Consider the following 12,500-nt stretch of genomic DNA (forward strand, 5'->3'; position numbering starts at 1 on the left):
TAAAATCTTTACAAACATTGACTATATTCTATACAAGAACCACTTAACAAGGGTAATAAGTGAAGAATTTTATGGGTGAGAAAAGGAAAGTAAAAGGACTTTGGGGAGGCAGAAATAGAGAAGAAACAAGAAAAAGATCCTAATTAGGTTCACGGCATCGAGAGTGATGCGACCTTCTCTCAGAAGTTAGTAGAGAAGGCTCCCCCATCCACCACCCGGGGGACGCGCCTCTACGCCAATTAGGGGGCGCGAGGCCCAACCACGTCGCCTCAGACTTTCTCTTATGTATCCTTAAGCCTGAAAAGCTAGAAAAGTCATTCATTATTTCAAGTGCATAATACATATCAATTTCATCCTTTAAAAAAAGGGTGATATCGTCTGCATACAGAGCAATTTTAATAACAGTTGCAATATCAACATTGTTCCATAACGAAATTCCTTTAATACGTCTACACTGTCTTATTTTTGATGCCAACAATTCAATGGCCAGTACAAAGGCCAAACATGAAAACGCGCACCCTTGACGAATCCCAGCTTTCACATCAAAAAAATCAGACAACCATCCACAATACTGCACTGAGCTAACCGTTTCGTTCATTAACACAGTTACCCATTGAACAAATTCTGACCCAAACCCGAATTTTTGAAAGGCTTTAATAATAAACTCTTTTGAAATACTATCGTACGCTTGAACACAGTCAATTGCGACCAACAGGCCAGGTTGATTTAACTCGTGTGACTGTTCGATTACATCATCAATTAACCTTAATATTGTAAATACTGTTCTGCCTTTAATATAACCGACTTGATCTTTCTGAACAATATCACCAATAACGCTTCCTAACCTTTTTGCCAAACACTTGGCTATCAGTTTATAATCGCTGTTTGCAAGGGAGATGGGTCTCCAGTTCTCTAATTCATTTTTAGGCAAATCCTTTCCCTTGTGTATTAGGGTAATGACAGCTTTGCGCTGCGTGGAAGACAATTTTCCATCGTCAAAACTTGCATTAAAAGACGCAATTAGCAATGTTCTGATGCGGGTCCAAAACACTTTCAAAAACTCTACAGTAATTCCATCAACCCCAGGGGCCGACCCAGATTTCATTTGTTTAAGTGCAGCGAGAGCTTCGTTTTCAGTTATTAACCCTTCACACTCATTTCTCTGAAAATCTGAAATATGTAATGTTGTCACATCAGATAAAAACTGATCCACCTTCTCGTCCATGTTTTCAACGTTTACTTTTTTTCTGTACAAATCAGCATAGTAATTCTTTTGCGCGTTCAAGATTTCACGCTGGTCAGTTATCACTTCCTCAGATTCACACTGTATACTGTCCATTATCTTCGCATTTGCTCTGGCTTTTTCAAGGTTGAGAAAATACTTTGTGTTCTTTTCTCCCTGTTCTACCCACTTCGCACGGGCGCGTACTTGGGCTGCGCGAGCTTCACACTGCTCAACTAATTCTATTTTTAACTTAAGGTTCTCATGCTCGCATTGCATTCCACAGTTATCTGGGTCATTCGCTAACCTTGCATCCAAATCATTTAATTCAGCATACAACAAAACAATACCGTTTCTTCTTTCAACGCTTTTCTTCTGCGCGTACTGCATTGCATAATCTCTTATTTCACATTTTAACAGCTCCCATACGGTTTGATAATCAGTATCGTTTATAAAATCATATGCGTGATTTTCAATCATTCTATTCATACCATCAATGAAATCTTTATCCTGGAGGAGAGAATTATTGAATTTCCAGTAACTCGGGCCTCTGTCAATCTCAGATAATTTGAGTTGCACAGAACAACCTCTGTGGTCGGAAAAGGGAACAGACAATAAACAACATTCCGTAGTTCTATCAAAAAGTGTTGCACATGTAAATACATAGTCAATTCTCCTAGCAATAAACGGATTTTTCTTTTACCAAGAAAATTCTTTAATACCAGGGTTAAATAATCTTCATACATCAAACAAATCACATGCGATAAACATTTCATTCAGTTGTGACACTGCTCTTTCAGCGTGCCTTTCTCCGCTCACTATGTCTAACTCATTATCAAGAACACAATTAAAATCACCACACAAAATGACGTTACTCAAACGGGAATCTTTAATAATTGACACAACCTTCTGATAAAAAACACATTTGGAGTTTACATCGTTTGGCGCATAAGCATTCAAAATCCACAAATCCTTTCCTTCACAAATTATATTTACCCCTTGGATTCTATCACAATGGGTCTCCATTACTTTATAATCAAAATTACATCCTTTTTTTAAACAAAATCATTTGACCACCACTGTGTGATGTTTGTTCGGTATAAATCATATCCCCTCCCCATTCCTTTTTTCACACATCAGCTTCCTGTTTCGTGATATACGTTTCTTGTAAACATACTACATCAAACTTTTGTTTTCTTAAAAACTGGAACAGTTGTTTCCGTTTGTTTGGGGATCGAATCCCTCTCACGTTAAGTGAGAACACAATTAAATCGTCAGGCATGATCATCGTCCTGGAGACAGTCAGTATCAGTCCGTCACCGTGTTGTCATCAACAAACCACAGTTAAACCTACCCCATGCCAGGTGTGGCGCAGTCACGTGCATCACGGACACCCGTGTCAGCCAGTGTCAACTTGGGGAGCTTTTCTGTCGCATTGTCACTGTCAGGGGAATCCCCTGTTTGTGACCTTAGCCTTTTCACACTCAGCGACCGCGAGCGTGGCTCTAAAATGAGCCTTGTTTGGTTTTTGTCTGGTTTGTTTGTGTTGACTTGTCTGCCGTGGGAAAGGAATCCTTGTTTTTGTGCGTGTTTTTGTTTGGGATTGTTACACTGTTTTTTGTGTGATGAATCATGAATGCTATCAGCCAGTGAAGCACTCTCTTTCTCTTCCTGGGACTGGGACTGGGACTCCTCCCGTTCGTCTTCGTCTTCGTGGCTGGTAGTTTCCTCTGTGCCGCGATCGGTCGCCACGCCCACATCATCTGACGTGAGAGGGGGATCCCCACCGGGGACGGCATCACAATCGGGGTCGCCTCTTCTGTGATCGTCCCTGGCGCTGAAGTCAGTCGCCTATCGCGGAGTCTCCGCCTTTTTCGGTTTTTCTGGAGTTCTAGGGGATTGCAGGTTCCTGACCTTTGGATTACGCCTAGCTGAGACTCGTGTGCAAGTGTAGGTACTAATCTGGGCAATAGCCCGATATACCCCCACCAAAAATTATTCTCAAACGGAACGAAACCGATTCTGGTTTGATATTGCGGGGAGAGAACCACTTCAAGTAGACTGAACTTGAATGCAGTGCTACTCTCCCCTGGACTCAATCAATCAATCAATATGAAGCTTATATAGCGCGTATTCCGTGGGTACAGTTCTAAGCGCTTGTCGAAGAGTTGTCAACACAGGACTAACAAAGAAACTAACATCTTCAGACGGACACGAACCCTATCACACACTAGCAAACCCTGGTAAACATACAACAAACAACTGTTTAACAACAATGTACACATCAATAGCTAGGTCCAAACAAAATAATATTAAGCACAAAGAAAACACCTCTCACAGAGCACAGCACAAGAATGTCTTTTGGGGCACAACACATCACGTCGAGCATGAAAGTCGCAGCCAGCTACGGGAAGAACTGAGTCTTCAACCTACTCTTGAACGCCTCAAGAGAGGGGCTCTGGCGAAGCTCAAGCGGCAGGGAGTTCCAGACGGAGGGGCCCGCGGAGGGAAATGCACGCTGACCAGCAGATGCGAGTTTCGAGCGAGGGATGTGGAGTCGGAGAGGGTCAGCAGCAGAACAAAGGGGACGGTCGGAGGCCTGGGTGTACAGGTCCAGGGAGGATTGAAGGTACTCGGGAGCAGAGTCGTTGAGACACTTGTAGACCAGAGTGGACAGTTTGTAGGAGATTCGGGTGTTGACAGGGAGCCAGTGCTAGGAGCGAAGTAAGGGGGTGATGTGGTCTCGCTTCGTCTTCCTCAAAGTCAGCCTGGCAGCAGCGTTCTGGACTCGTTGTAGGCCATGAATGGATGAGGCGGGGAGGCCAGCCAGAAGGGAGTTGCAGTAGTCCAGACGACTGAAGATGAGGGAGACAACCAGCTTGACACAGGCGTCGTGGGTGAGGTAACGACGGATGGAGGCGATGCGTCGTAGGTGAAAAAAGCAGGCCTTGATGATGAAGGAGATGTGTGTCTGCATAGAGAGAGTGGAGTCGAGAAAGACGCCAAGGCTCTTGACAGCAGGGGAGAATGGAACAGTCGCGTCATCCAGCTGGAGGTCGGTCACAGTGAGGGAAGCAATCTTCTGTCGTGTTCCAACGAGAAGGGCCTCCGTCTTCTCACTGATTCAGCTTCAACTTGTTCTCAGTCATCCAGTTCTTGATGTCGGTGAAACAACTGGAGATGGATCCAAGGAGATCGTCAACGTCCTCCGGCTTGGCGCTGTTCTGGAGCTGCGTGTCATCGGCAAAGGAGTTGTAGTTCAGGCCGTGGCGTTCGATGACCAGGGAGAGGGGTTGGGTGTACAGAGTGAAAAGGACAGGGCCAAGGACAGATCCTTGCGGGACGCCGAAGCGGACAGGGACAGGCTGAGAAGAGAACGAATCAGTGGTGACAGTCTGAGAGCGGTTCTGGAGGTAGTTCCAGAACCAAGAGAGGGCGGTGTCGTGAATGCCGAACGTGGAACTGAGGCGATCGACGAGTAGCTGGTGGTCGATCGTGTCGAAGGCCGCGGAAAGGTCCAGCAGCACAAGGGCAGAGACGAGACCGCTATCTGTTGCGTTCAGGAGGTCCGTGGTGATTCGCAGGAGCGCCGTCTCGGTGCTGTGGTGAGGGCGGTACGCTGACTGGTACACTGGCATCAGCGAGTTCCGAGACAGGTGGGCGCTCAACGGCTCCAGGATGATACGCTCCAGAAGCTTGGAGAGGAAGGGCAGGTTGGACACAGGACGGTAGTTCTTCAACTCGTTGACGTCAAGGCCGGGCTTCTTGATGAGTGGGCGGACAACGGCAGACTTGAAGCGGTCGGGAACGACGCCTGTGGCCAGGGAGATGTTGATGATATCTGTGATAGACGGCAGGAGCTTGTCCAGACACTTGGTGAAGAGGAAGCCTGGCAGGGGGTCTAGCTCGCAAGTCTTGATGGCCGTCTTGGTGATGAGTCGCTTGACGTGGTTTTGAGTGACAGGCTGAAAGCACGTGAGGGGGGAGCCGGAGAAGGAAGGGGAGGGTGGGGACGGGACGAAGGGCTGCTGATCAAGTGTTTTCCGAAGCTTGTCAATCTTGTCCTTGAAGAACTCCGAGAATAGCTCCGGGATATCCTGTGGTGGGTGAGCAGTGGGTAATGGGGCAGCGGGGGAGGAGGCCAGGAGAGAGGACATGATGGAGAACAGCTCCCTGGATGATGAAGCGTTGACGATGCGGTCGTGGAAGTGCTCGACCTTGGCAGCAGTGATGGCTTGCGTGACTCGAAGCACCGCATCCCTGAGAATCTGCTTATGAACCTCCAGGCCAGAGTGTCGCCATGCACGCTCCGCTCGCCGTCTCTCGATCTTGGCGGCTGTGATGTCCTCAGAGAACCAGGGAGCCGGCTGTCGCTCAGAGACTGCACATAGGGATGGCGGGGCGTGTTTGTCGAGGAGCTGGCGCAGAGTCAAGCTGAAGAAATGGGCGGGGTCAGAGGACGGGTCTCGCTGGGCAAGCAGCAGGGCAGCTTCGTCTCCAAAAGCATCTGTCTCAATGTCTCGTAGCTTGCGACGTGTGACCATCTTCCGCTTCTGTGCTGGCTTGGTGATGTTGACGAGGAAGTTGATGGCAGTGTGGTCGGAGACAAGATGGTCGTTGGCGACGAGGCTGGAGACCAGATTGTCCGAGGGTCGAGTGACAATCCAATCCAGGATGTGGCCACGGGAGTGGGAGGGAAAAGGAACGACCTGGTCCACACTGTAGCTGTCCAACAGCGCACGGGCCCGCTTGGTGTCAGCGTTGGCAGGGCAGTCCCAGTGGATGTTAAAGTCACCGAGGACGACGGCGCTATGGGATGTCACGTTGTAGTGGTCGAGGGCTTGGGAGAACTCGTCGAAGAAAGTAGAGTCCTTCAGCTTTTTCTTGGTGTTAGGGGGAGGGCGATATATACACAGGAAGGTGAGGGTGGTGGTGGTGGCGACCGTCATCTCCACAGCTTCGAAGGTGGTGTGGGGGAAGGGGAGGCTGTCCGAGAAGGACGCTGCAGCATGCATGTGGTCCTTGTAGACGACGGCGATGCCTCCACCACGCCCAGCCGGGCGGGGGAAGGAGACTGTCTTGTACCCTGCGGGGGTCAGCTGGACTGTCTATATATATACTCCCGATATACCCCCAACTCAGTACTTTCTGTACATAGCGCAAAGAAGGAGTTGGGGGTATATCGGGAGTATATATATACACACAGCATGACTGACAAACTACACATTTCCACTCAAAAGGGTTCTTTTTGGGGAAAAGAGAGAGAAGTAAGGGGAGTTGATGTATGGGTGGTACATACTAAAAATTGGGGGACCTATTTAAATATCCCCACCTGTCTGTGTTACGTCTGTGTAAGTGTCTCTCTGTCTGTTTGTCTCTGTCTTTGTCTTATTGAAAATATCCCCACCTGCCGGTTTATATTTTGTGTGTGTATATGACTGACAAACTAGACCATTCCACTCAAAAGGGTTCTTTTTTGGGGAAAAGAGAGAAGTAAGGGGAGTTGATGTATGGGTGGTACATACTAAAAATTGGGGGACCTATTTAAATATCCCCACCTGTCTGTGTTACGTCTGTGCGAGTGTCTCTCGATCTGTCTGTTTGTCTCTCTCTTATTGAAATACTAGCAGTCAGGCCCGGCTTCGCCCGGGTGTTTCTGCGCTCCCCTCTCTCAGAAACCTCTCGAATCTTATTCCAATGTGGATAAGAAAAATGACAGTGTGAGCTCATACATTTGGATGTATAGGCAAGGCAAGTTTCTATTTGGTTCAACGTGTTCTTCGTGATTTGTTTACCCCTTCTCACACCCACTGTAGTTACCGTCTGATCAAAGCACGCATACCTCATGAGTGAGCGCGTCATACCTTTTTAAACAGGGGAGAGAAATCTGTAAATTCTCGTGATCTTTCACTTTATTTCTTTCTTTATTTGGTGTTTAACGTCGTTTTCAACCACGAAGGTTATATCGCGACGAGGGAAAGGGGGGAGATGGGATAGGGGAAAGGGGGGGCGATGGGATAGAGCCACTTGTTAAGTGTTTCTTGTTCACAAAAGCACTAATCAAAAAATTGCTCCAGGGGCTTGCAACGTAGTACAATATATGACCTTACTGGGAGAATGAAAGTTTCCAGTACAAAGGACTAAACATTTCTTACATACTGCTTGACTAAAATCTTTACAAACATTGACTATATTCTATACAAGAAACACTTAACAAGGGTAAAAGGAGAAACAGAATCCGTTAGTCGCCGCATACGACATGCGGGGTGCAGAGAAATAAGGATGTGGAAAAGAAGACTTTTGGTAAGTGAAATAAAGGTGATGGATCCAGTCAGGTAGAAATAAGACAACAAGAAAAGAATTGGAAAACTGCAGGGAATAGTAGGGAGAGTTTTCTTGGAAGGAAATATAGGTGAAAGGACTGGTAAGGCAGAAATAAGACAAAAGAAGAGAAGAAACAGAACCGTTAGTCGCCTCTTACGACATGCTGGGTAGCATCGGGTAAATTCTTTCTAGTCCCAACCAATATGGGACTCCCCCTAACCCGCGGGGGGTTATCTTTCACTGAGGCGATCGTTTCGTAAACATTATTCGCGATGATCTGGGAGGCAGGGAGGGGGAGCAGGGGCAGGGTTAGTGTGTGTGTGTGTGTGGGGGGGGGGGGGGGGGGGCGGGATGATAGCGGGCGGGGGGTAACCCTTGAGAATGACACGGTATACTGGTTTGATGAGTTACCTCCCTTCCGTGGGTGACAAACCATGACTTACCTCCCTTGCACTATATAGACTGTATTGATAGATGGGGAGGGTAATTATCCGAGGAAGGAAACAATGTCTGGAGAAACTAAAACCCAGGTGCACATTTGTGGGTCAAGGGCAGTGTGCATGCAAAATATCTTGTGCTTATCTTTTGCCATCTCTGAGGTATGGCGACCACAGACAGACAGACACACACACACACACACACACACAGACAGACAGACACTCTCTTTTATTTATATACACAAAGAAAAAAGCCAAGCACCCCCCTTCAATTTCGCAATGACTGAGTTTTAAAGTTCTGGTATAGAAACAGTAAGTTCAGGAGCTCGGTTTGACAAATGTTATCGACAAGAGCAACTCTTTGGAAATAACATCACACAAGAAAACTCCAGTTTTGATTGGTTTTAATCGTGATTTGGTACCTTGCCAAAAAGTGACGTTTTAACCCTAAAACAGTACCCCTGATAAGTATGGAGCTGCAAGCTGAAAAAGACAGGTTTAGGTAAATGTGTCATGAAAAAAAATGTAATTGAGAGTGTTCAGTTGGCATACGCGATTCAAAAGTTCAATATCGAGTGAAACCCCCGCGTGCACGGATGACGGCGTCAACCCTGCGTCTCGTCCCTCCAGTCAAACGTCGGATCTGTTCACGGGTCACTTGCAACCACTCACGATGCAAAGCTGCCTCCAATTCACGTAATGTCTGCACAGGAGGCTGCAGAGCTTGTATACGACGCCCCAGGATGTCCCAAACATGCTCCAGCGGATTAAGATCTGGACTCATTGCCGGCCATGGGAGTGTTGTTACAGCGTTGTTCTGGAGGTAGTCCACCACTGCCCTGGATCGATGAGGCGTGGCGTTATCATCCATGTACACGGGTCTTGTGGCAAGTGGGTGGTTGTCAAAATGAGTAACAACAACAGGTTCCAGGACATGTCGCATATACTGATCACCCGTGAGGTTGCCACGTATGGAGACAAGGTCTAGCTTGCAGTCATGGGAAATGCAACCCCAAACCATGGCTGACCCGCCACCGAATGGAACAGTTTGTCTGATGTTCCTGGGTGTATAGGCCGTGTTCCTGTGCCTCCATACCCTCAGTCGGCCGTCAGTGACATGGAGAAGGAATCTGCTTTCGTCCGACCAGTGGATCCTCCTCCACGTTCTCAGGTTCCATCTTTGCCGTGCCAGACACCATGCCAAGCGTCTTCTCTTGTGGTCATCTGTCAGTCGGGGACGCTTAATGACTCTTCGGGCTGCCATTCCTGCAGCTTTCAAGCGGTTTCGTATGGTCCTGGTTGACAGATGTCGATTTGATATGTTTGGATTAAAAACACGCTCAGAAAGTTAAAACAAAGAGAGGTACAGAAAAGCGTGCTATCCTTCTTAGCGCAACTACTACCCCGCTCTTCTTGACAATTCCACTGCCTTTGCCATGAGCGGTGGACTGACGATGCTACGAGTATACGGTCTTGCTGAAAAATGGCAGCTACTTGACTAAATATTGTATTTTCGCTTTACGCGACTTGTTCATTTATTTGGGTGATTGCATGTGCACGTTCTGGGTTTAGTGAGTGTGATTTTGATTACTTCCCTTGAGTTGGAAAAGTATTTTGTTTCACAAATGTTCTGAGTATGGTTTTAGTTTGTTCTTTCAGATTTTCACCATAGCGACTAAGTACCAATGAATTGATAGCAAATGCAGGTTCTACAAATGTCAGCATATTTAATTTATTTGGGTGATTGCAAGTGCACGTTCTGCAAATTTGGAGACATAGCTCAGTTGGTAGCGCGCTGGATTTGTATTCAGTTGGCCGCTGTCAGCGTGAGTTCGATCCCAGGTTCGGCGGAAATTTATTTCACAGAGTCAACTTTGTGTGCAGACTCTCTTCGGGGTCAAAAATCCCCCCCCCCCCCCCCCCCGTTTACACTACATTGGGTGTGCACGTTAAAGATCCCACGATTGACAAAAGGGTCTTTCTTGGAAAAAATTGCTTAGGCACAGTTAATAATTGTCTACCTATACCCGTGTGACTTGGAATAATAGGCCGTGAAAGGTAAATATGCGCCAAAATGGCTGCAATCTACTGGCCGTATAAAATTTCATCTCACACGGCATCACTGCAGAGCGCCTAGAACTGTACCCACGGAATATGCGCGATATAAGCCTCATTGATTGATTGATTGAATTATGAGCTATGAATTTAACACGCTCAAGTTCAATTTTACCCATACACCTGTGTACAATCTATATATTCTTTTTCCTCATTTTCTTCACATAGGAAGACGCCATTCGCTTCCGCAGACAAGGCGACAGATCGGGGGATGTCCACTCTCTTCCGCTGCAGTTAGTGATCAGGTATCGACAACTTTGTGCACTTTTGCCAGGTAAATCCCAATTAATTGACGAATGATTGTGCTCCAAACATCAGCATTTTTCATTAATTTGGGTCATAGCAAATGCAGGTTCTAACAATTTCAGCATTTTTCATTTATTTGGGTGATTGCATGTGCACGTTCTGGGTTTAGTGAGTGTGATTTTGATTACTTCCCTTGAGTTGGAAAAGTATTTTGTTTCACAAATGTTCTGAGTATGGTTTTAGTTTGTTCTTTCAGATTTTCACCATAGCGACTAAGTACCAATGAATTGATAGCAAATGCAGGTTCTACAAATGTCAGCATATTTAATTTATTTGGGTGATTGCAAGTGCACGTTCTGCAAATTTGGAGACATAGCTCAGTTGGTAGCGCGCTGGATTTGTATTCAGTTGGCCGCTGTCAGCGTGAGTTCGATCCCAGGTTCGGCGGAAATTTATTTCACAGAGTCAACTTTGTGTGCAGACTCTCTTCGGTGTCAGACCCCCCCCCCCCCCCCCTGTACACTACATTGGGTGTGCATGTTTAAGATCCCACGATTGACAAAAGGGTCTTTCCTGGCAAAAATTGCTTAGGCACAGTTAATAATTGTCTACCTATACCCGTGTGACTTGGAATAATAGGCCGTGAAAAGTAATTATGCGCCGAAATGGCTGCAATCTACTGGCCGTATAAAATTTCATCTCACACGGCATCACTGCAGAGCGCCTAGAACTGGACCCACGGAATATGTGCGATATAAGCCTCATTGATTGATTGATTGAATTATGAGCTATGAATTTAACACGCTCAAGTTCAATTTTACCCATACACCTGTGTACAATCTATATATTCTTTTTCCTCATTTTCTTCACATAGGAAGACGCCATTCGCTTCCGCAGACAAGGCGACAGATCGGGGAATGTCCACTCTCTTCCGCTGCAGTTAGTGATCAGGTATCGACAACTTTGTCCACTCTTCATTGTGGGTGACGCGAACTGCGACAAGATTTCTTTCCCAATTCTATAATTGGTGTTACATATTGTTTTTACACATTTTAACTAGCATGCTTCTTAATTGAAGCGTGACAAAATCATTTTGTCACATTGACTGAATTCTCAGACTGTCCACATTGACTGAAATCTCATAAAAGGGCAGAACCCACTGTATATTTACCAATGGTTTACTTTTTCATTCCTATTTGCTGATGTGTAACACCATGATCCACAACCCACACCCAATTTAGCTGCTACAGTGTGTGAACAAACTATTGATGTACTTTTTACAATGAGCGGTTTTTCTGCTAGCATTGGTGACCTCCCTGGGCCCAAGGGAGAGAAGCGTCTTACCTACCTGGCGCGAACGCTAGAGGAATTGCTTCTTTGTGATGTGTAAATCGGTACTTTTCTATTTAATTTCTGCAGCTTAGGTAACTGCGCCATGTGTAAAAGATGGGTAGCATATGATTCGGACATATCTCGACACCACACATTTAAAAAAACAATGAAGACTATGCGCAATTACCTAAGCTACAGAATAAAATAGAAAAGTACCGATTTACACATCGCAAAGAAGCGATTCCCCCCCCCCCCCCCCCCCCCCCCCCCGTGTCCTCTAGCGCTCGCGCCAGGGGAAGTAAGCAGCAAAAGCGCTCATTACATGTGTTCTGCATCTGAAAATTGGTTGATGATGGTCTGGAAAGATAGCTTTTGTTGTCAAAGTCAGGGTACTTGCCTCACAGAGTGACTGGATGTGCAACTATGTTTGCATTCAGATCATTTCAAACCTAAGTTGGTGATGTGTAAATATTTGTTTTTATTCTCTTTGTACACACCTTTGCAACTTTAGTTCAGTGTGTTGTGTGTGGTTTTAGTTGTTACATATACATTGATATTTTGTTCATTTTGCACATGATTGCATTTTCTCAATGCCTTTGAGTTTGCTACTGTGTGTGTGTGTGTGCTGTGTGTGTGTGTGTGTGTGTGTGTGTGTGTGTGTGTGTGAACAAACTGTACTTTTGCTGTACTTTTTGCAAGTACGGGTGTACTGATGTGCAACTATGATAGTGTTCTTCATTGCGATCATTAGTGCTGTCTTTTTATCCAGCTCCCAATTGTGAGCATGACGATGTGCACACAGTTCATTTGCACATTTAGCGTTG

At 46.1% G+C, this 12,500-nt stretch overlaps 1 protein-coding gene across 1 annotated transcript; it reads right to left on the reverse strand.

Moving 5' to 3' along the window:
- Positions 1 to 4,481: 4,481 nt before the first annotated feature.
- LOC138967996 (uncharacterized) lies at positions 4,482 to 8,854 on the reverse strand. Its single transcript, XM_070340556.1, has 3 exons — positions 8,656 to 8,854; positions 5,198 to 6,308; positions 4,482 to 4,587 (listed from the first exon to the last, which is right to left on the reverse strand). Exons 1-3 carry the CDS (start codon positions 8,852 to 8,854, stop codon positions 4,482 to 4,484), a joined length of 1,416 nt encoding a protein of 471 aa, XP_070196657.1.
- Between the last annotated feature and the right edge of the window lie 3,646 nt (positions 8,855 to 12,500).

This window comes from Littorina saxatilis, linkage group LG6 (assembly GCF_037325665.1).
Source record: "Littorina saxatilis isolate snail1 linkage group LG6, US_GU_Lsax_2.0, whole genome shotgun sequence".
Lineage (NCBI taxonomy): Eukaryota > Metazoa > Mollusca > Gastropoda > Littorinimorpha > Littorinidae > Littorina > Littorina saxatilis.

Excerpts from the sequence above, each read along its gene's own strand:
- LOC138967996 (XM_070340556.1), bottom strand. The coding sequence starts at position 8,854 with ATGGATGATAACGCCACGCCTCATCGATCCAGGGCAGTGGTGGACTAC. Across the intron at positions 6,309-8,655 it reads ATTGGAGGCAGCTTTGCATC|GGTACAAGACAGTCTCCTTC; the intron begins GTGAGTGGTTGC and ends TGACCCCCGCAG. Across the intron at positions 4,588-5,197 it reads TTCTCCGGCTCCCCCCTCAC|CCTGTCCCTGTCCGCTTCGG; the intron begins GTGCTTTCAGCC and ends TTCTCTTCTCAG.